A 22,972-nucleotide genomic window follows, 5' to 3' on the forward strand; every position below is an offset into this window, starting at 1 on the left:
TGGATGCCCCATGAGGCACTTTCCAACATTATGATCCTAGGTTGGGTATATATACCTCAGTGGCATAGTGGTTTGAGTGTTGGACTAGGACTCTGGAGACCAGGGTTCAAATCCCAGCTCGGCCATGTAAAATGGGCAAGTCGCACTCTCTCAGCCCCAGAGGATGGCAATGGCAGGCCCCCTCTGAAGAAACCCGCCATGAAAATAGGGTCACCTTAGGGTCTCCATAAGTCAGAAATGACTTGAAGGAAAACGGCAACACCATATATCCCTCCAAAGAACAACCGACAACAAGCATCGTCCAAAAATGCAAGCCAACGACACACGCCGCCGTCTTATCATTTCTCCCTCTCCTGCGTGATCCTTAACACTTTGGCCTGACAAAGAAGCCAGCGGAGCTTCGTATGGTATTTTATTCATTTCGTGCAGCAGGTATTTTTAGCATTTGGGTTGGCCGAATAAAGATTTTGGATGTCATTGTGCAGAGCAAGATAGTGAAGGAAAGAGTGAAGCAGTAGCGGGCATAACCGAAAGCAAACCATTCAGATCAGCCGCGTCGGAGAAACCCCACATTGGCTGTCCGCAGAAGTTACTTTCCCATGCTCTTGAACTTCGAATAAGAATAGATGGCCCCAAACCTCTGGGAAGCTTAAAGCAACCTGATTAAAAGCTGGAAGAAACAGGTGAGAACTCGGCTGACCTAAGAAGGGTATTTGAAGAGCAAATCCTCCTTTGCTCTTGCTCCGGTTTAATTTGACCGGACTCGAAGTTGCAAAACCTTGGATCAAACCCCGTTTCCTATCCTCCCAAGGAACCTGTTTCAAACCAATAATAGCATGCCTCCTTTGGGCCTCCATCTCGCTCCCCGTCCAAGGTTTTTGCAACTGGGCCAATCTCTGCTGAAGATCCCAGGAGGATTAGCAAATAAATCTTCTTGTTAAAGAAGCAGCCACTGCAGCCGCTTTCTCTCTTGCCAAGACACTAGTTTCTGTCTCTGGCGGACAGCCCCAAAGCCCATATTTCCTTTACGCTCAGTGCATGCATACATAACCAAATCTCGCTCCAAAGTGACCACATCCAGGAAAATAATTACAACAAACTCAAATGGAACAGGCTTTTTTATTATTATTATTGACTTCCCATTTCTCATTCAAGAAGGAACAGAAGAGGGGTCTTCTGCGCTAGGACAGAAAACAGTTGTTGAGGATGGTCTGCAGAAGCAAAATCCTGCCGAACCTTTGGGAAGCATGGAATAAAGAAGCGGAAAGGAGGCATGTCACTCCGGAGGACAAAATGGAGGATGCCATAGAAGGGAGAGAATCATCGAATCGAGGGAAGAGACCGCAAGGGCCATCCAACCCAACCCAACCCAACCCAACCCCATAATTCAAATTCGCAGCCAAAGAGCAATAGTAGATCACCAAACCGCAAAGCCAAGGATTGCATCTTTTTCCACGCAAAAGAAACCCCTGCACTCACGTTTCTTTAATTCTGGCTCTAAGTCTTTCGCTTAAGGCTCTCACTGTTGGATCCTAATAAAAAGGAAGATCCTACAAGACCAAACTCGCTCTGCCAACTTATGGTGACCACACACATTTCATAGGGTTTCCTTAGGTAAGGAATACTCAAAAGATGCTGACATGAGTTGCAGTTTATTTGGGAGAGTTGGGAAGGCTAAGGGCTAGCCTACACATCAGTGTGTTATTTTTGCACATGCGCATCGACGTCTTCACTTCCCTGAGTAAATTTGCCTCCATTCCCATCTATTCCCCTTTGCTTTGCCAAAAATGGACAGCCGTCCAAATCCATGCAAAGCAGACAGACGGCCAAATGTGCAACAATGCGCATTTCGGTGGATTTCCAGATACTCCAGTAAAAACCACGAAGGCTTTTTTTTAGGAGTAGAGGCGCAAAAAAACCTGAACAAATCGCGCATAGCGCATGGCTGGACTGCACTCAGTGAGGAGTATTTTCCATGTGCAGACTAGCCCTAAAATGTGGGATGAAGATGATGCAAAGAAGGAAAGGGTTTCTCCATGTGGACCAGAGGCGAGGGATAGCCAGAAATGACCCCTTCCTTGTGGCAGAAGTGACTGCAGTGTTTCCAGACAGAGACCCCCCCCCCTTAATCCGGATTAATCCCTTGTTCCTTGTCTGTTTTAAGCAGCTACAAAGTGGAGCAGAAGTTGGCACTCCATGCCAACCTGGCAATATTGTGCTTTTCCTATGTGCGCATCCCACTGGTTTGTCTACTTCTGGGACCCATCGCTATTCTTTTAAAGGACATGATCTTGACATGGGACACTTTTAGGGTGGTTCAAATACAATTCAGAGTTTGGGAATGTAAAAAATACAGTTCCTAGAGTCCTCAGATTGGCATGATCCAACGCCAAACGAATCGTGACGCCGGACTTTTGCAACCGTCACCAGAAGCCACTGTGCCAAGATCCAATTGGTTTCCCAAGTCAAAAATGAGGTCCTCCGATAGGATTCTAGCCCTGAAAAGTAATCCCCCCCCCAGATCTCCAAATTCCCTTTAACTTTAGAAGGGGATACCATTTTTGATCACTGATTTAGGTTCATTAAAACATGGGCATACGTTCAAAAGCGCTAATCCAATGTCCTTCCACCTTTCTAAGCTACAAGCGGATTTGCAATTGGCTTTTGATCCCGTCGAATGGTGTGGTTGTGCTTTTTGCGAGTGTGCCGTCCCGTTGTGCATTATCTGCCCTGAGGCCATTGCTTCTAGGGATTTTAAGAGCAATCTGTCCAAGATTGGCATTTGCTATACCTTTCCTAGCGGTGACCGTTTTTATCACCAGTTAACACTATAACTTTTAATGAACACTATAGCATAGCGCAGCTTTTGTAAAAAACCAAACGCGTCCAGTTTCGGGAGAGGAAAAAAGTCTCTTTTGGGTCCCCCTCGAAAAGCTGCGCAGAGTTGCATTTAAAATGTACAGTTTCCAGGAACCGGATTGCACATTTTAGCATAGAAAATGGGTTTCTTTTGCGACCGGGAGGCTCTCTGCGGATTGCGTTATGTTGCCTCCAGTCCTAAAATCCTGCCTTCGATACAGAAGAGAGCGGAAGGATATTACATATTGCATTTTAGCGGCATTCTCCAGTTATTTAAACAATGAAATATATATATATATATATATATATATATCCAGAAACATGGCTCTGAAGGTTGCTTTTTGCGGCCTCAAGCTTCCCCTTGAAGAGTTCTTGGGACCAACCTTTTTCTTGGGGTGATAAAAAGAAGGGGAAACTGTCTCTCCTGGAAAGGTCCAGGAGATGCAAAGTAAACCACGGAGCCATGCTTAAAAAATAAATTAAAACCCTGTTTTGTTTTTTCAATATAAGAAAGGGACTTCAAGCAACTTCCAATTCGGTGTGGCTTCTGGAAGCTGCCAATACAATCGGCCCTCCATAGCCACAGGCTCTGTATCCACAGATTCCACCATTCACAGTTTGAAAATATTCCTATATATACCTTGATTTCCCCCCTTGTATATAAGTGACATCGTTTTATTCTGCCATTGTATTTAATGGGACTTAAATGGATTTTGGTACCCACAAAAGGGTCCTGGAACCAAACCCAGAGGATACCAAGGGCCCACTATACAAGAAACATGGCCCTTGGACTGGCAAAGTTGCCCAGCTTGGTCTTACATTTGTGGGCTTCCTCTTCTTCATTTTAAAAGAGTGTTAAAATGGCACCTTTCTCCCAGATGGGTTACACCGACTGGTACCCAGATGGGTTATCATTATTACTGTTATTATTACTATTTAATTTATTAATTAATTTATATCCTGCCTTTCTCCCAAACGGGACCCAAAGCAGCCGAGTAATATATACCGAGGAACACAGGGGAGGACCACAAGTGGATGGTACCCCGCTGTAGACCTTCCGATAAAAGCGAGCGCACGAGGCATGGCAACTCCACAGTTAAGCCCCGTATCTGGAAGGCTTTTTTCCCCACCCCGAGGTAACGTTCCCACACAGTTATGTGGCCAAAAATTGGATTCAACCACTGGTTGCATGCACCTGCAATGCATCCAAGGAAGAGTCGCGTACTTTCACCCCAAAAGCCTGCATCCTGAGATTGAGGCCAAAAAGAAGAACAAAATATCCTGCAGTCCCAGCAAAGAAAACAAGGAGTCACCACCGAACAGTTGCCAGCATCCCATGCCCCCATAGTGCAAAAACAACAACCCCAATAAGTCTCCAGTCATCCCAGCATCCCATGGTCCAGTTCCTCCCTAGAAAGGCAGGCCATAGAGAAAATAGAGCCCTCGTTCATAGTCTTCTATTTGCCATGCTGAATTTCAGGCGACTTTGGGAATGGGGTGCCGAGGGGGTCGTAGGAGTCCCCGGGGGGGTATTGACCGATGGGCCGCGGACCGTCGCCGGTTCTTCATGCTCTGTTTTCTCAACAGGTAGCGGGAATACTGCACCTCGGGCATGACCAGTTTCAGACAAAGTTCATCCGAAGGAGGTCCTGAACCCGGGAGGTCGTAGCCTACAATGTCCACCTTGGCGCTGGGCTGCCAGGGCCGCAGCTCTTTGTTTTTTATTTGGGTGGCAGGGCGCAACAGGGGTTGGCCCCCGAAGCAATGGCGGGCCAAGCGGTCGCAAGCCTGGTGAAGAGCCTCCACCTCTTTCCGGACGCAGTCCTGACCCACTTGGCTCAGCTTCCGCCAGAAGGTGGCGTTAAAATGGTCGTAAAGGCCGGTGTCGAGGGCGTTCCAGGCACGGATCTGGGCCGCCATGCGGGCGGAGGTGATGTTGAGCTTGGACTCGGGGCTACGCATGTTCAGCTTGACGTACAAAATGTCCTCCAAGTCCCATGCCAGGAGGTGGCGGAGGAGGACCAAGGATTCATCAAAGTACTCAGCGAGCATGACAAGGGAGAAGATGCCCTCTACTTGGTGAATGAACCTGGGCAAGTAGGAAGGGTCCTCTGGGTTGTGTTCGGGGTCACCCCCCAAGTCGTACATCAAGGTGTTGTGGGCGTACATGGCGAACTTTTCGTGGGGGCGGTAATAGTGGTAGGGATTGTCCAGGAAGGCCTCCATGGAACCATTAGGCACTCGCTTGAAAGCTGGGCAGTACTGGTTGTAGTAGCTGAAGAGCGACTCAAACATGGCGACCGGCTCGCGCAGGATGGTGATGTAGACCGTGTCGTTGGGCATGAGGCGGTGCAGCTCCTCGTGGTTGAAGCGCAAGTGGCTGGCGATGACCCGTGGCGGGAGGGTGTACGGGTGGACAAAGCGGGCTGAGAAGTTGCGCGGGTAGCAGAACTGGTGGTCGCAGGCATGGTGCGGCAGGGCCACGGTGACATTGTGCCGCTCGGCGAAGCGGAAGAGGAGGTTCTGGACGGTGGTGCTGGCAGTCTTGTGGGTCTTCAGGAAGGCCACGGCGGTGTGCTTGGGACGAGACGACGTCAGCAGCGGCCCACAGCTGAAGGGGGGAGACTTTGGGAACCTGCCGGGGGTAGAAAGCAAGAGTCAGGAGGAGAAACTAGAGCAGGGACTTAGAGCAAGTAGGTTCCCAAACTTTGGTCTTCCATTTGTTTTGGGCTTCAGCTCTCAAAAATCCCAGCCAACGTGACCAACAGTCAGAAATTGTAGGAACTGAAGTCCAAATCGACTGGAAGACCAAAGGTTGGGAACCACTGAAGTAGAGAAATCCAAGCCCACAGATCAATCTGTCCCCAAAACCACCCAATTTTGCTTCTGGGTCCATCACTAAGCCCTTCCTTTTCCTTCTCCTTTTTCCTTCCTTCCTTCCTTCCTTCCTTCAGGGCTGCCATGATTTTTCCAGATGCCGGCTGATATGGGAAGCCAAGCAGGATCAGCCCTGGTTAGTACTTGCTGTATATTTCAGAGGAAGGAACTGGTAAAACGGGATCCCTTGCCTAAGAAAACCCTACGAAATGCATGGGAAGTGCCACAAATCAGCAGGCAACTTGAAGGCACAGACACACACATATATCCTAAATACCCGAAAAGCACCAGATCCTGGCTGATCTTGGAAGCTAAGCGGAGTAAGCCCTTGTTAGGACTTGGATGGAAGACCACCAACAAATTCCAGGTGCTGGAGGCTCTATTTCAGAGGAAGGAACTGGCAAAACCACCCCTGGGTTTTCCTTGCCTTTGAAATTCACAAACACACACATACACACAGAGTCAAGAAAACCCTTTTAAAGACCAGGGTCCAAAACATACTGCAGAAACAATCCAGGACCACTTTAACTGCCCTGGCTCAGTGCTAAGAATCCTGGGAATTATAGTTTATTGTGGCACCAGGGATCCCTCTGACAGAGATGGGTCAATGTCTCTCAAAATTACAGAATTCCCTAGCATTGAGCCAGGGCAGTTAAAGTGGTCTCAAACCGGATTATTTCTGCAGTGTATGTTTTGGACCCAGGATTTGCTGGTTCTGAAAAAAGTGCTGGATCTTGAGACATCCATCCCCAATCTGGACCTAAAATTCCCATACAATCCAATATCCCCATAACCCACCTTCCCCTAAAACAAAATTAAGCATTAACAGTTTAAAACATGCATTCAAATCAGGATCAGTTCAGTTGACACTAGCACCCCAGGCTTGTGGCTTAGCCCCCAACCGTCCTTTGGATCGTACCAACTAAGGTGGGCACTTTGGCGCAAGAGCAAAGTGCCAGTGCTGAACGCCAGGAAGAGGAGGAAGAGCCCCTTCTTGCGAGAGATCATCTTGGGGCCGTAGAGCAGCGCCGGCAAGGCGTACATCATGCTGGTGGTGCCTTATCTAGGCATGGCGCCGTGGCAAGCCCACCTTGGCATGGGGACTCTGGGCAGGTGGCCGGTTCAACAGCGGCGAGGCAAATCCGACAGAGCGAAGGGCACCTGCAGAGAAACAGAGCGAATGGTGTTAGTCCACAAACCGACGTGCACGGAGCATGCAAAACAGAAACAGCCATTTCTTATAACCACAGATAACAGTCCTGGCTCACGACACGATGCAAATGTTCAGAGAAAGATCACACCATATGACTATATGCATGGAGGAATAAATGAAGCCATCATCCTTGGTGCATGGAAGACATTTGGGGCACCAACTCTCTTCTGTATCCCCTTCACCGCAACCAAGACAAAGCATTATTCTTCCCTCCCAGGATGAGCACCTGTCCTTTTTTCCCCAGCTACGATTTCACCTTCTTCCCTAAACTCAACCTCCTATGGATCCCTCCTATACCGTCGGTGGGTGAAAGAAGAATATCTTTTAAACCTGGACACTCATCTCTCTTCCACTCCGCTCCCTTCCCCTTCTCCGGCCCAAAGGAAAGCAGAGACAGCCACCAAGTTCACCTTCCTTCAAACAAGGGGAGGAGATTGGGTTTCCCAGCATTGGCATCATGCTCCTGGCTGGTTTCTGGACAGTGTCCAAGCCCTCGCAGGCGCATGTGGAAGCCCGCCATCGGGGCCGCTTCTGGGATCCAGCCCTGGCATTGCCAGACATGGCAAACAGGAGCGGTGGGCTTTTCGTTGGTTCAGATTGTGAGCAAATGCCATGGGTCTATAGCTTGATGGAATAAGAGAGGTCAGCCGCATGGAGAATGTGCAAAGTGCACTTCCTTCTGCACCTCAGGTGGGCAAAGTGCAGCCTCCGAGTTGCATGCAAACCTTCCTGGGCCATTGCTTTCTTCAGTATAGAAACCCTCAACATTTGGTTCGATGTTGAGCCAGGCTTTGGAAAGCCTGTTTTGCTGACATGTGCAAAACAACACTCTCCAAGACCATCGCTTTTTGGGTTGTTAGGTATAGAAATGCTCAGCCTTTGGCTCAACCTGGAACCGGATTTTGGAAAGCCTGTTCTGTTGACATGCGCAAGACAAAACCCTCCAAGGCCATCGCTTTTTGGTTTGTTAGGTATAGAAATTCTCGGCCTTTGGCTCAACATGGATCTGAACTTTTTGGAAAGCCTACTCTGCTGACCTTGTCAAGACAAAACTCTCTGTGGGCCACTCTTTTTGTGTGTGTTTTTAGGTGTAGAAACTTTCAACCTTTGGCTCAACATGGAACCGAAATTTGGAAAGCCTGCTCTGTCGTCATGTGCAAGACAAAACTGTCTGGAGCCATTGCTTTTTTGTTTTTAGGTGTCAAAACTTTCGACCTTTGGCTCAACGCAGACCCAGATTCTGGAAAGCCCGTTCGCGCCAAAACTCTCCATTGCCATTGCTTTTGGTTTCATTTTGGTTTTAGGTATAGAAACCCTCAGCCTTTGGCTGAACACGGACCTGGATTTTGGAAAGGCTGTTCTGGTGACGTTTTTAAAAATAAGCGCTCATGAAGGAGAGTTTGCAAAATATACATTCTCTGCACAAATTGGAAGAGCTCTTTGACAACCCTTGAGACATTTAAAACATTCAGGGGTAGCTCAATAAACACAAACACAAACCGAAATCCTTTGTTGATACCTTTATTGGCCAACCGAAATGCACAACAGACTTGTTGCACAATGCTAAAGGGGCCGTTCCAAGAATCCTAGAATCCCATAGCATTCAGCTATGGCAGTTAAAGCAGTGTTGAACTGCACTGTTTCTGCAGTGCGGACGAAGCCTTAGTTGGTTTTTATTACCAAAATACTTTAAAACAAGTAAATAAAAGGAAGATGTGGAGCTATTTGCAAGAGACCAGAGTCATAAACTTGTATTAAACTTGCATCAATTTGAACCCACCTGCCCCAAACGTCTCCCCATCTCTTTGTAAAGACAAGGCGCCTTTGTTCAGGGAGAAGGGACCTGGGAGAAATTAGATCCCAATAGTTTGGGACAACTCTTAGTCGAAGAATTAATCCATTCCTCCTGTGTAACAACTATTCCCCTGCTGCCCAGTTTCAAGGGTTGATCTGGTTTCTACATTTGCATCATCTCCATTCCCAGCTTCAAAACCGACATCTGAAAATGCTTTTTAAAAAACCAGACTCCCAGAAACTTCAATGTACAGCCAACTCTCCACATCCACAGATCCGTTACCCACGGGTTCAACCACTGAAAAGATATAAATTCCCCAAAGCAAACCTTGTTCTTGCTATTTTATATAAGGAGCACCATTTCACTATGCCATTGTATTGAATGGGACTTGAGCATACGTGGATTTTGGGATCCAAGCCGCTAAACATTTTCAAATGTACAAATGAAAATACATGAAATGCGTCACCCATATTTAAACACGAAACAAAGGGGATTTGTCCCATGGCTTTTTCCCTCCTAGGATGTGAAAAGTTACTTTTAAAAAGTCATTCCTTGCTTGGAAACACTTAAAGATGTGCTTTATCATTTTCCAAAACAGAAAGCTAGCAACTTACCCCACGTAGTCTGAGTCTAACTTGCCTTGCTTTCCTTCCTCCCTTCGCTTTTTCCTTCTATCTCTCCGATCGCAGTCTTAAAAAAAAATAGAGAGAAGCGATCGCCTTGCCTTGCTTTTACATTTTATCGCTCCATAAGCCACTTGGGAGAGCCTTCCCAGCTGGAGAAATACTACAAACCAGTGTCCAATGATGCGCCAGATGGAGCACATGGTAGAAATGCTGCAAACCAAAGTGCAATGATGCACTGGCTGGAGTGCATGGTAAAAATGCTGCAAACCACAGAGCATCCCAGTATGCACTATAGACCGAAGCCATCCCCTCGAACTCTGAACCTGGGAAACAACACAGCTGGCAAGGGCAGACGTGTGTTTGCCATATCTTTCCATGTAAGGGTCAGCTTGTTTCTGTGCCGATGGGTGCCTCCGTGCACCAGCGAGACGCATCGATTGAACAGGGGCAAACGTAATTGACCCCACTTCCGAGAATGGGAACGTCAGCCAACAAAAACTCCCTTTTACCCACCTGAAGACCCAAACCGAGACCCCAAAGGTAAGACACGGGGCGGAAGCATCACCCTCCTGCGCCCCATGCCCTCCAATCTGGAGGTTAGGTCCTTGTCATTCCAGCCACTAACCTTTGCAGCCCTCCAAGAGAATTTAGGCCAAACCTCGCCCGATCGATGGGTACAAGCCTCAGGGGCCGGTGGTGGAAATTTCATCAGTTCTCCATCTCTCTCTTTCAATAAATCCATGCGCAGAGGCAGAGAGGGCATGCGGGGCGAGAGAGGACAAGAGACGAGAGAGAGGACACAAATTTGGATTGCAAAAAGGCACCTGGTCTTGGCACCAACATCTCTCCTCCCGCTCCGCTCTGTGTCCCTTTGGGAAAAGGAAGTCTATTTCAAGCCTTTCCAAATCAGGGTTTGCAAGGCAATGGCAGACAAGAAAGGCAAAAGCCCAAAGTTGGCACGACAGTATTAAAGTTCAGTAAAAAGGTGGGCATGTGCGCATAGAAAGAACGCCTTCCTTCCCTCCTTTTTGCCTGATGAAGCCAGTGCGACTTCAAAAACTTGCAACACGCAATTGTGCATTTTGGATTGGTCCCATAAAGTTATCATTGCCTGGATGGTATAGGATTCGCTATATGGCCGACATGGCTACCCTTCGATGTCTTATAAATAAACGTTGCTGCCGTTGCTATTAAGCGGTCAAGGTTTGCAAAAGCACTTTGTATAGATGCTTAGCATCCGTAACGGCCGCAGTGGTCCAGCCCCAAGGTATTTTGCAATTCAGGGACCGGCGCAACTTGTCCGCTCAGGTGGAAACAATGACAAGGACTGGCTACCTGCCCAGTCCCCGAAAGGTATTCATTTTCCGCCGTCCATTAACTCCGTTCGGAAAACTGTGCTGGGTTACCTGGTCTCAGGTTACCCTCCATGATTCAACAGGCCAACGGCCCAAAGGCAGGTGACTTCGGTTGTCTTGGTACACCGAGTCACCAAGCGATTTGAGATTGCCAAATCCAAGCCTCTTAAAAGAGGCCGGACGGAGATGAAGGTGACCCTCTGGAGCGCCAATGTCACCAAGTCTCTAACCATTAGATAGAACTTGCAATTCCTGTTAGAAAACTGGGGTCCCAAAGATAGATGACTCTGTTTCCATGGGGCAGATGTGGCTCTCCTGGGTTATTATTAATTTGCACTGTTTTATCCTATTGTGTACAATATTATTATTTCATTTTTACTATTGCATCCTATTATGTTTTAGGATAATCTTTTTTTATTATATCCTTGTTGTTGGGAAAGCTCAGGGTATGCAAGTAATAGATTGGAGGCATTTGCCGCTTGGCGCAGTCCTGCTCCAGGGGCACCACTTTCCAAAAGGTCCTTCCCGGCTTCGTCTGTGCATTTATATCCATATGTACTACTTTATTATCTTTATTCCACCCCTCGGTATCAGTTAAGATACAGCGGAAATCTGCTGCCCTTCAGCAAAGTCAGGCGTCCGGCAGAAACAGGTTACGTGGCCAAGATATAAATAACAGCCTTGGCATGGAGCTGGGCCCTGGCATGGCTTTTTTGGGTGGGCAGGTGGCATTGCTACTTCTTGTCCTCCGGAGCTTTGAGCCGAATGAGAGAGAGACAGAGAGAGACCCAGCTCCGCGTCTCATAAATATTTGGGGTTACAGATCAGAAAACACATTAGCAAATGTGCATATTAAACAGACCCATGAAAGTTATTTCAATGTCAACGAAGTAACGCAGCAGAGCCAAAGCCTGAAATGCTGGTTTCTGCTCCTGGAAACTGAACTTCAAACGCAAGGATGAGGGCGGCCCAAATGCCCTTGGATTGCAGCACCCATCGCCCTTGGGCAATGACGGATGGGAGCTGCAGTCTGCCAGGCGCTGGGATACCATGCGGTCTCCTTTTGCCCCACATCCCAAAGAGCTGAGGAGGAGAGGCAGTTAGCTGAATATAAATCAAAAGGCACTCTGCACATTCTCAGAGGCATGATTTTCATTTGTTATTATGTCCCCTCTCTTAGGGGAACGTTTGATGTCTGGGCTTCAGGATGTGAAACAAAGGGGTTATGTTTGAAAAAACCTGAATGCCTGCCTGTCTGCATTCCTTCTTTCCCTGCAGTGCTTTCCTTCCTTCCTTCCTTCCCTGCAGTGGAATATCTTCCTTCCTGCCTTCCTTCCTTCCTTCCTTTTTTGCGATCGTTATGATTCCCACTGTCATAGACAGTGGTTCATTAATTAAATTATTGCAGCTATGTTGAGAGCCATTATTTTAACAAGAAGAACCTGAATGTTTTGGCTATCAGGCATCTAGCCTCATTAAGTGACCTGGAGGTCGGAGGAGTGAGGAGGCCTCTTTGGGAAGCCCATTTTTCCTTTGCATTGACCGCCCCGATTGCACCCAAAAAGCACAGCAAAGGGCTGTCTGTTTTGAAACCCCTTCAGCCAAGAGGACGCAAATAGATGCCACGGCTAGGACATGCGCAGGGATTCCACAGCATGGAGTTAAAGTGGTGTCAAACTGCATTAATTCTGCAGTGTAGCCGCAGCACAGGAAGGTGGCCTGATCTTGCATAGGGTTTTTGGTTTATCTCCCCCCCCCCCCCCACACACACAATTGGTGTAGTGGTTTGAGTGTTGGACTATGACTCTGGAGACCAGGGTTCGAATCCCTGCTCTGCCATGCAAACCCGCTGGAGGACCTTGGGCAAGTCATACTCTGTCAGACAAAAGCTGGGCAATAGGAATCCATTCACAAGGAAGGAAGGAAAGAAGGAAAAAGAAAAGAAAAGAACAAAGGGAAGGGAAAGGAACGGAGAAAGAGAGAGAGGGATGGAGGGTGGGAGAAAAGAAAAGAAGGGAAGAGTGAGTGAGTGAAAGAGAGTAAGGGAAGGGAAGGGAGAAAAGAAAAGAAGGACACAAAAAAGTGAGAAGGAAGGGAAGAGAAGAGGAAAAGACAGTGAAGGAGAATGAAGGAAAGAAAAGATAAGGAATAGAAAGGAAAGGTGGGAAGAAGGGAGGGAGGGAGGAGAGAGACAGAAGGAGAAGGGGAGGAGTGGGAAGGGGAAGGAAGGAAGGAAGGAAGGAAGGAAGGAAGGAAGGAGAAGGGGAGGAGTGGGAAGGGAAGGAAGGAAGGAAGGAAGGAAGGAAGGAAGAAAGGAAGGAGGCAGAAGGAGAAGGGGAGGAGTGGGAAGGGGAAGGAAAGAGGAAGGAAGGAAGGAGGCAGAAGGAGAAGGGGAGGAGTGGGAAGGGGAAGGAAAGAGGAAGGAAGGAAGGAGGCAGAAGGAGGAGGAGTGGGAAGGGCAAGGAAAGAGGGAAGGAAGGAAGGAAGGAAGGAAGGAAGGAAGGAAGGAAGGAGACAGAAGGGGAGGAGTGGGAAGGGGAGGGGAAGAGGAAGGAAGAAGGAAGACAGAAGGGGAAGGGGAGGAGTGGGGAGGGGAAGGAAAGAGGAAGGAAGAAAGGAAGGAAGGAAAAGGAAACAAAAAGAAAGACAAGCAAAAGAACCTCTTGTGCACATTTCCTTGTGTGGCATTTTAAAAATGAGCCCTGGGGCTAAGGATGGGCTCAGAACAAACACATTAGAGCTGAGCATGAATGCACCGCACTTCTGCCCTCTGGCTTCCTCCTTGCCCCGATCCCAGGGAGAAGTGATGAACAACCCTCAAATGCCAGGCCAGCAGGTGAAGAAAAAGGTGCAGATGGGGCCCATGGAGTCAAGTGAGAAAGCTTCACTTCATGACGCCTGAAATATCCAGATCATTTGAGAGGGAATGGAATCAGGGGAACGGCCCCAAACCAGCAAAGCAAATGGCCATGCGCAAGCCGAGCGAAAGCGGATCAGTGGATCCTCCAGGAGCATCTCCACCTGAGACGTGGCGCGGGCAGCGTTCCCCCGGCTGTCGGGGAGCCCTTCCCGATCTGTCAGAAGTCATAATCCAACCACTCAAAATATTAATCCGGTTGTGGAGAATATTAATCCGTCTCTGGCGGAGAGCCTCGGCTGACCCAAATGGAGTCCCTTCGCATGGGGGATTATTATGCGCTCTAAAATAGTGGAGGAGGGAGGGATGGTGGTGACGGTGATGATGATGATGGGGCATTTTGGAAGATGAGGAAGAGCTCTTGCATGCAGCCATTGGCCCACCTGCACTATATTTTCCATCTAGGACAGCGATTCCCAAACTTCGGTGTCTCCAGGGAACTCATTCCCACTATGTTTTAAATCGGTTTGCAAACCTGTTTATTTAAATGGCCTTTGTCCGCACTTGAGACAAATTGCCAAAGCGGTTTGGAGAGCGGGCGGCCATGCGCCAGACCCACTGAATGTCTCTGACGCTCATTTTTCCCCACGTCTTTTGCGATAAATCGATTCGGCGCAAGCGTGAACGGGATGTGGATCGGAATTGATTCTTTTTATGACAGGAGTGGACGATCGCCAACGAGGGTCCCTTTGGAATCGAACCGTTGGTTGACGCGAACGAGAAGCGGTTATTTTACAACCAGAAAATGCAATCGGGGCAAATGTTGTGCCGACCACGCTCCGCTGTCAAATCAATCCATCGATTCGGATCGCAAACTGATTCATTTGCAAGCGGGAACGAAGCCCAGACCTTTTGGACTCCAGCTCCCAGCATTCCTGACCGCTGCCCAAACTGGCTGGGGCTTCGAAACGTGAAGTCCAAAAGATACAGAGGTAAACCAGTGGGTTTCATGCCCAAGCTGGGATTTGAACCCTGGTCTCCAGAGTCAGTCTCGACCCTCAAACCATTGTGCCATGCTGGCTCTCCGTCTTCTAGACCAGCTTTTCCCATCACAGCGCATGCTCCAGATGCATCAGAATACAAGGCCCATCATCCACTGCTGGCTGGGAACGATGGGGGACACAACGCATCCACACCAACTGGCAGCAGCTTTCCAACGTTTCAAGGAGAGAAGGCTCTTTCCTATCCCAATCTTTCACTGCTTGTTTCTAGTCCTCAAGATGGAGCAGAAATGGAGGTGGGAGAGGCAGAAAGGATCTCTAGTATACAAAGCACAAATGTCATCCAATGTGCAAGATGACGACGCAAAAGGAACCAACAACTCTGCAATAGTTTGAGGCTACGTCCGCACTGCAGAAATAATCCAGTTTGACCCCACTTTCTAACTGCCAAGGCTCTGTGCTCTGACATTCTGGGAACTCTAGTTGGTTGCGGCATCAGAGCACTTTAATGGAGAAGGCGAGACGCCGCACAAAACTACAATTCCCAGACTTCCCTAGCATTGAGCCACGGCACTTAAAGTGGTGTCAACCTGGATTGTTTCTGCAGTGCGGATGCAGCCAAATGAACAAAAACTACAATGCGCAGGTCTCATGTGCCCTCAATGTGGGTTCCCTAAAACCCTCTCATTAATTCTTCATATATCCTAACAGTGTTTTTCAAACCAGAAGCAGCTCGTGTCATTTTGTCTCCTCCGGCACAACGCACACAATCTTAAGAAGGCTTCATTTCAACACAACGCACAACACCAGCATGCTTGGAAAAGCTGCTTTTCTGCCCATTCGCAAGCCTGACACAGCTACCCAACACCCTGCCGTCTCTTCTAGCCACATCCCTGACCCTGGGCATGTGCAGAGTGCCATTTCTTTGCTGCAATGAGTTGCTACGACCAAACCTTCCTTCCTGGCAGAGCCATCCTTCCCAAGGCATCCTCTGGAGATAACCTTGCAGTCGACGCAGGATGAAGTGGTACCCAGTGCCCAGGTTTCAAGGATGGCATCTTCTGACCAAGTACCCGCCGCAATCCCAACCTAAAGAGTCCGCAGTGAGTCATCTGGGTTCGAAAGCTGGCTGCAGGTCAACCGAGTTGGACTTGGCACTTGTGCCCTTTGTACAAACACACACATTACACACACAACCTGGGCTCCAGTCCAGCAGGGAAGTGACCTGCACAAGCCCCATTGCACCTGCCTTCATGGCAAGGATGCACCAAGTGGCTAGTTCCTATGGACCCCACAAAATGGATCCTACTTTCTTTCCACCATCAGCATCCCCCCCACAATACCCTTGGGAAAGAGTTAATGTCACTCTATGACGCTGGAGAACAGGGTTCGAATCCTGGCTTGGCCATGGAAACACGCTGGGTAACCTTCGGCAAGTCACAGCGCCTCAGCCTCAGGAACTGGCCCATGGCAACCCTTCTCAGAAGGAATTGGCCATGAAAAGCCCACGGCCCTAAGTCAGAAAGAAAGGAGCCAGTAGGGCACAGTGTAGGACTATGACTCTGGAGAGCAGGGTTCGGTTCCCTGCTCAGCCACAGAAGCCCATTGGGTGACCTTGGCCAAGTCACACTCTCTCAGCCTCAGGCCACGGCAAACCCCCCCTTTGGAAGAAACTGGCCAAGAAAACCCCATAATAGGGAAACCCAAAGTAAAAAATGAATACATAAATATATATATACACACACACACACACACATATATAAATATATATAATATAAATAATATTTTATATATTTCATGAATATATAAATTAAAATATAAAATATAAATTATATATATATATATATATATATATATATATACACATACACATTTTATTTATATATTTTATAAATATATAAATTAATATATATATGGGTATATACAGTATATATATATATATATATATATACACGCACAAACATTTGATTTATATATTTTATAAATATATAAATATAAATATAAAATATAAATTTTTTATATATACATATGTATGGGGTTTATATATATATATATATATATATACACACATTTTATTTATATGTTTTATAAATATATAAATAAAAATATATAATATAAATTATATATATATGGGTTTCAATATATACATATATATATATATATAATTTATAAATATATAAATAAAATACAATATATATACGAACACACACATTTTATTTATATATTTTATATATATATATTATATATATATATATATTTCAAAAACCTTAAAATCAAGGGGCTCCTTCCAAGGAGTGACACTCTCTGGCCCAAAACCAAACCAAAAAGCAAATGGAGAGGGGTCAAAGGGGTACCAATAATGGCAGATGCCACTATATATATATATATATGTATGTATGTATGCATGTACATGTATATGTACACAGAAAGAAGTAGAGTTTAAAAATGCCTTCTTGGGTTCAGCAGAACTCTGACACGTTTGTCTCATATTTTTCCCTCCCTTCCCTATCTTGTTTTTCTTTTTGGGGGGGTCTCCCCTCTTTTTTGAGACCCTCCCCAAAAAAACCCACCATCCTTTTAGGTGCCCCCAGCCTCAGACCCCATTCAGACGTTACCCACATACACGCATCTCCTTGAACACGCGTGTTCTCTGCCCCCTTGGAGACCCCCCCCCCCAATTGGGATGAATAGGAAAAGGGTCTCAGGTTTCGATGGGGTATTAATATTAGTATCAGTCTTGGTATCATTATGGAAGGGGTCCAAAAAGAAGAAGGATGCTGAGATGATGAGGAGGAAGGTGAAGATGCTGCATCTCCCCCCAAAACCCAAATCCAACTCACCTGCCCCCCTCTGGGCTCCGGTTCTGATCCGGTTCTGATCCGGTTCAGCCTCTGGACGAAAGGAGGGGAGGGGGTCTTGTTGGAGGACCCCCCCAAAAAGGGAGTCTGTCGCCTGCAGAGCCGCATCGCTTGCCTCTTCTGGCGAAGCCGCTGGAGGCCAACTGCAATGGAAGAAGGAGGGAAGGAGGGAAAGGAGGGATAAAGAGGGAGAGAGGGATGGGGAAAGGGAGGGCAGGAGGGCGCCAATCGCAGAGCTCTGGGGGAGAAGAAGAGGAGGAGGAGGAGGAGGAGGAGGAGGCCAAACACACACACAGCCACATATAGACACGCATGTCAGCAGAGGCCTGCCCCAGGGGGCATTCCCACGTGCACTTGGTCCCAACGCGTGTCAGGGTTCGCACGTCCCAACGCACACCTAACTGCCTCTCTCTCTCTCGGTCTCGCTTTCCCTCCCTCCTTTTTGCCTTTCTTTGTTCCTTCCTTCCTTGCTTGCCTTTCTTTTTCTCCTTCCTTCCTTGCCTGCCTTTTTTCTTCCCTTTCTTCTTTCCCTGCCTGCCTGCCTGCCTCTTTCTTTCTTTCCCTTCCCTTCCTTCCTTCCTTGCCTACCTACCTCCCTTCCCTCCCTCCTTCTTTCCCTGCCTGCCTCCTTCCTCCCTCTTTTCTTTTTCTCCCTTCCTTCCCTCCTTCTTCCCATGCCTGGCTTTTCTCCTCCTTTTTTCCTTCTTTCCCTCCCTGCCTGCCTCTTTCCTTCCTTTCTTTTGCCTTCCTTCGTTCCTTCCTTCTTTCCTAGCAGCTCATCCTTTCTTCCTTCCTTCCCTGACTCTCTCTCCCTTCCTTCCTTCCTTCCTTCCTTCCTTCCTTCCTTCCATCCTCCCTCTCTTCCCTCCTTCCTTGCCTTGAGGTCCAGAGGTTGACCTGGGTATTCCTGCATGGCAGTGCATTGGAATAGATGCCCTCTTGGGCTCCCTTTCAGTTCTAGGAAATGTATGAATGTGGACAATTGTAGACGCAGGGCTAAAGTTAACCGAAATCGACACTTGGGGTGTTTCAGTAACACAACACAACGGCTGTTAACGGCTGCTTCCTGGTTGTCGGCCCGAGTGCCATGAATTTTGACTGTCCCTTATTTGGCATTTTGGGTGCGAAGGCCCTGGGTTCGATCCCTGCCGTGTCCCAAAGGCGGGTGATGAGAAAGGCCTTCTATGTATCCAGCTGAGATCCTGGAGAACAGTTGCTACTCAGAGTAAAAGGACAAAGAGCTTGACTTTGGCCTATGAGTTAGTGGTACGACAACTGCCCAAAGCCCTGAGTTCAAATCCTTGCCTTCTCTGATCAAGGAGATCAAGGACAGGTCTCTCTGCCCAAGACATGCTTCCGGTTAAGCAACCAGAACTAAACTATATGGTCAAAGAACGATCTGTGGTGGTGCAAGACGATCTTACAACGGATGAGTTGTTGTTGTTCAGGAGCAGAGTGTCTGTTTGGCGTGCAGAAGGTCCCGGGTTCGATTCCACCAGCGTCTCTCATTCCCAAGTCATGGAGGAGGGGGACATTTGTTCCAAATCTGGGATGCATTTAGAGACAAGATGCCAAGCAACTCGGCTGTGATGTGGCAGGAAGCGCCTCGTGTTCTTACTCACGCGGCACACATTTCAGATCAAATGCCAACGCATGGAAATCATACGGGTGCAATCTTCACGCCATATGCTACACTACAGAGCTTGGAAGGGTTGCTATGGGGGACCTCAACTCCCAGAATCCCCCAGCCACCACATGTCTGCAATCGTTACATTGCATGCAACATTGCAGAGCTTGGAAAGGTTGCTTTAAGGGACCTCAACTCCCAGAATCCCCCAACCATCACATGTCTGCAATCTTTACATTGCATGCAACATTGCAGAGCTTGGAAGGGTTGCTTTCCAGGACTGCAGCTCCCAGAATCCCCCAACCAAGTGCTGAACAGGTGGCCAAGGGATTTTAAAGAGCTGTTAAGCCCTGAAAAGCAAATCCTCCAAGTTCTGTAGAGCTGCCTGGCTGATTCTGGTCTCCAGCATAAATATTGCCTCTCAACCTTCTCTTCTCCAGGCTAAAGATACCTAGCTCTTAGGGCTTCATGGTTTCCAGGCCTTCCACCATTTTGGTGGCCCTCCTCTGGACACAGTTCCAGCTTACCAAACTTTCAAATTGGGGTTCCCAAAACTGGACACAGTATTCCAGGTGAAGCCTGACCAAAGCAGAACAGAGCGGCATCATTACTTCCCTTGATCTAGACACTACACTTCTATTGATGCAGCCTAGAATCGTGTTGGCCTTGTTAGCCGCTGCATCACACTGTCGACACAGGTCCAACTTGTGGTCTACTAGGACCCCTAGATCCCTTTCACTCTTGTTAAGGTCTCCCATCCTATATCTATGCATTTCATTGTCGATGCCTAAGTGCAGTTATTAAAGTTCATTTTGTAACTTTGGGCCCGGTGTGAGAAAGACACGGGTGCGAATGCAAAAGAGGCGGGCAAAACAACCCACCAAAATATATTATGAAATGAGGAGCTTAGCTAAGAAATAGCTCAGGAGGAACCGATATCCGTGGAACACCTGCTGCATTTAATTCCCCCAAAAATGTGCCGGCGCAAGGTTGCTAAGAGCTTTGGACGGCCGCTGAGAAGTTGCCAAAGGAGGAATGTGCTTTTTCTGGTGTGGGAGAGGAGGTGGGATATGTGGTCTTAAAAATCGGCTTTGCCGTTTTTGTACCCTGCGGCGAGTACGAATCGCACTCCGGGATTTAAATTCCCGACCGTAGGCGCGATGCGCGGCAGCATCTAAGATAGGTTTGAGTGGGAACCAGGGTAAACTGCGTTGCATCTGTCTCCTCCGCTTACGGAAAGGTCTGCTCTGCGTAAAGGGAGGATGGTAAATGTGGAGAGAGCTGACTTACAAGACACGCTGGATCCGTTTTGGACCCGGTTTCATCGACCCGAACCAGCAGTAGATCTCCAAGGATCCCGGCGCAGGGGTGGTTCAAGCCGCTCCTAAGCCTGGCACCAGCGGGCAAAGCGTAGCCCAAATGGTCTGGAAAAAGTGGACCACCGAGGTTTCAACACAAGTTGAACCCAAAGTAGACAAAGGCAAGTAAATGGAAAGTCACACTCTCTCAGCCTCAAGGGAAAGCCATGGCAAAAACACCGCTCTGAATGAATCTTGCCAAAAAAGCCCCAAGTTGGAAACAACTGGAAGGCAGGCAAGAAAGAAAAAAGAATTGGTTATGTTCCAAGAAAGGCTTAGAGGAACGAAACAGAACGGGACACAAGGATATGTTGATTCTCTCATATATATGTGTGTGTGTGTGTGTGTGTGTGTGTGTGTGCGCGCACACAATCATCATTTGGGCCGAAGATATCAAATTTGGAAGCCGGAGAAGGGTTTTGTAAAAAGCCCCACTGGGAAAAAGGAATAAAGAAACCCAAAACCTCATTAACTGAACAGCTGCAAGCGAATGGGAGCGGCAAAAAAGACGGCCAGGAAGTGAGCCAGGACTGATGGCTTAAGGTGGAAATGGCTGCATCGAGAGGAAAACCTCAGGTTTGGAAGAGTTACAGGTTGAGACTACAGCTCCCAGCATCCCCGGTGTAGCCATACATTGCTCGGAAGAGTCCGTTTTTGGGACCACTGCTGGCAGAATTCCACAGCAGACTGGGCACAGCTTGGGAGAGTTAAGTTTTGGGGAGTACAGTTCCCAGAATCCCCTACTCAGTTTAGAAGAATCCAGAGATATAGCCGTGCTAGTCTGTAGAATCAGTACGTAGAGAGATCTTGCGGCACCTTTGAGACTCACTGAAAGAAAGAAGTTGGCAGCATGAGCTTTGGTAGACTAAAGTCTACTTCCTTAGATGCTTTTTACATCTTGGAAGAGTTGCTTTTAAGGACTACACCTCCCAGAATCCCCCGCCAGCTGCAAAAGAGCTTGAAAACGTGAATCTTGGAGACTAAATACTGTACTTGATATTTATTTGAACAGATGTCACACTGAGGATGGAGCAAGCTTGTTTTCTGCTGCTCCGGAGAATAGGATACAGAGGAATGGATGCAAAGTAGAGGAAAAGAGATTCCAGCTCAATATTAGGAAGAAGTTCCTGACTGTAAGAGCTGTTCAATAGTGGAAGATGTTGCCTTGGAAGATGGTGGAGTCTCCTTCTTTGGAGGTCTTTAAACAGAGGCTGGATGGCCATCTTTCAGTGGGGATGCTTTCATTGAGTTCCTACATGACAGAAATGGGTTGGACTAGATGATCCCTGGGATCCCTTTCAATTCTGATTCCAAGAGTCTAATTCCATAACATTAGGAATGAGTAGCTATGCTGCAAAAACCTTGTTAGGTAAATACAAAGGTATGCATCTGGACATCAGTAAGAGTGCTGCAGTGTGCGTCGGATGCTTCTGATGTGCCACAAGGTTGCGAGTTCGATCCCACAGGACTCCGAGGTTGACTCCCATCATTTTGGATTGTTTTAACGAATGGTTTTAATGACTTATTTTATATTTTATTATTGTTATGTTAGGAATGATATTATAGAGTGCCAAGTTCACTATGAAGTGATACAGAAATGCAATGCAGATCTTATCCAGAATAAAAAACCTTGTCTTGCAAACCTTGCCCAGAAAACTCTTGCTCCAAGTGCAACATCTCTCTCCCTCTCCCAAACCAAGGCATTAAACTGTGCCCTCTCTGCTTCCGGCGGTGCTTTTGTCTCTGCCTCCGGACCCCCATTGTGTGGCATGTGGGGGCGGGAGCTGAGCTGACCCGCCCTGCAAAGGGCCAAGGGCTGGCATGGGAAACCCTTTGAGAGAGCCCCCTTGTTCCCTCCTTCCCACGCCGCCCTCCCTCCCTCGCTTTGCCAAGGCGGAAGGCCACAATGCCACGATTGTGGCAGAGGCCCAAGGGAGCAAAGGGAGACCGAGGGCAAAGAGACAGACAGATGTTGGCTGCGGCAGAACAGCCTGGGACCAATCTGGAAAACCCACACAGATGCTTCTCCATCGGCAAGGTTTGGGGGGCACAACGTTCAAAATCCACATGCAGGGAACACAGTGGGCCCTTGGTATCCGCTGGGGTTTGGTTCCAGGACCTCCAGTGGATGCCAAAATCCAAGTCCAAATAAATATAATGGTATCCCATATATAAAATGGCAAAATCAACATTTGCTTGTTAGGATTTATATATAATATAATATTATATAATATGATATATTATTATATGTAATAATTTATCAGCCCCCACAACGTCACAATGGTCGTACTGTCAGCCAACCTTGCAAAACTGTTGTAAGGGATACTGCAAACTCTTATTTCCCGAGAGCGTTTTAAACTGGAGGGGAGGAATCCCGGGAGGCCGCTTCGCAGCACATCCGTAACTCCGTCTTTTTAACTTTGTTGGCGTCATCCTCAAAATGCCTCAGGCCACTGCAAAGGGCCTCTTTGGGGATGTGAAAATCTGTCAGTCAGACGGCGTTTCTCCGTTCCTCCCCGCCATTCGCATTCTGCCCCATTTCGGTA

General features: G+C 47.7%; 1 protein-coding gene across 2 annotated transcripts; it reads right to left on the reverse strand.

Annotated features, from left to right (window-relative positions):
- Positions 1-1,100: 1,100 nt before the first annotated feature.
- GAL3ST3 (galactose-3-O-sulfotransferase 3) lies at positions 1,101-17,938 on the reverse strand. Of its 2 annotated transcripts, none has more exons than XM_089483093.1 (3): positions 17,424-17,938; positions 6,656-6,897; positions 1,101-5,494 (listed from the first exon to the last, which is right to left on the reverse strand). In XM_089483093.1, exons 2-3 carry the CDS (start codon positions 6,781-6,783, stop codon positions 4,336-4,338), a joined length of 1,287 nt encoding a protein of 428 aa, XP_089339219.1. In that variant the 5' UTR covers positions 6,784-6,897; positions 17,424-17,938; the 3' UTR covers positions 1,101-4,335. The 2 variants fall into 2 exon arrangements, with proteins under 2 accessions (XP_089339219.1, XP_089339220.1); XM_089483094.1 differs by lacking the exon at positions 17,424-17,938 and adding an exon at positions 9,359-9,547.
- Between the last annotated feature and the right edge of the window lie 5,034 nt (positions 17,939-22,972).

The sequence above is a fragment of the Sceloporus occidentalis genome, unplaced genomic scaffold (genome assembly GCF_023333645.1).
Source record: "Sceloporus occidentalis isolate IW3139 unplaced genomic scaffold, rSceOcc1.0.p SCAF_20, whole genome shotgun sequence".
Classification (NCBI taxonomy): domain Eukaryota; kingdom Metazoa; phylum Chordata; class Lepidosauria; order Squamata; family Phrynosomatidae; genus Sceloporus; species Sceloporus occidentalis.

What these genes read in the sequence shown, in the direction of transcription:
- GAL3ST3 (XM_089483093.1), bottom strand. Translation starts at nt 6,783, where the DNA reads ATGATGTACGCCTTGCCGGCGCTGCTCTACGGCCCCAAGATGATCTCT. An exon ending in CAAAGTGCCCACCTTAGTTG is followed by an intron (nt 5,495 to 6,655) that starts GTACGATCCAAA and finishes TACCCCCGGCAG; the next exon opens with GTTCCCAAAGTCTCCCCCCT.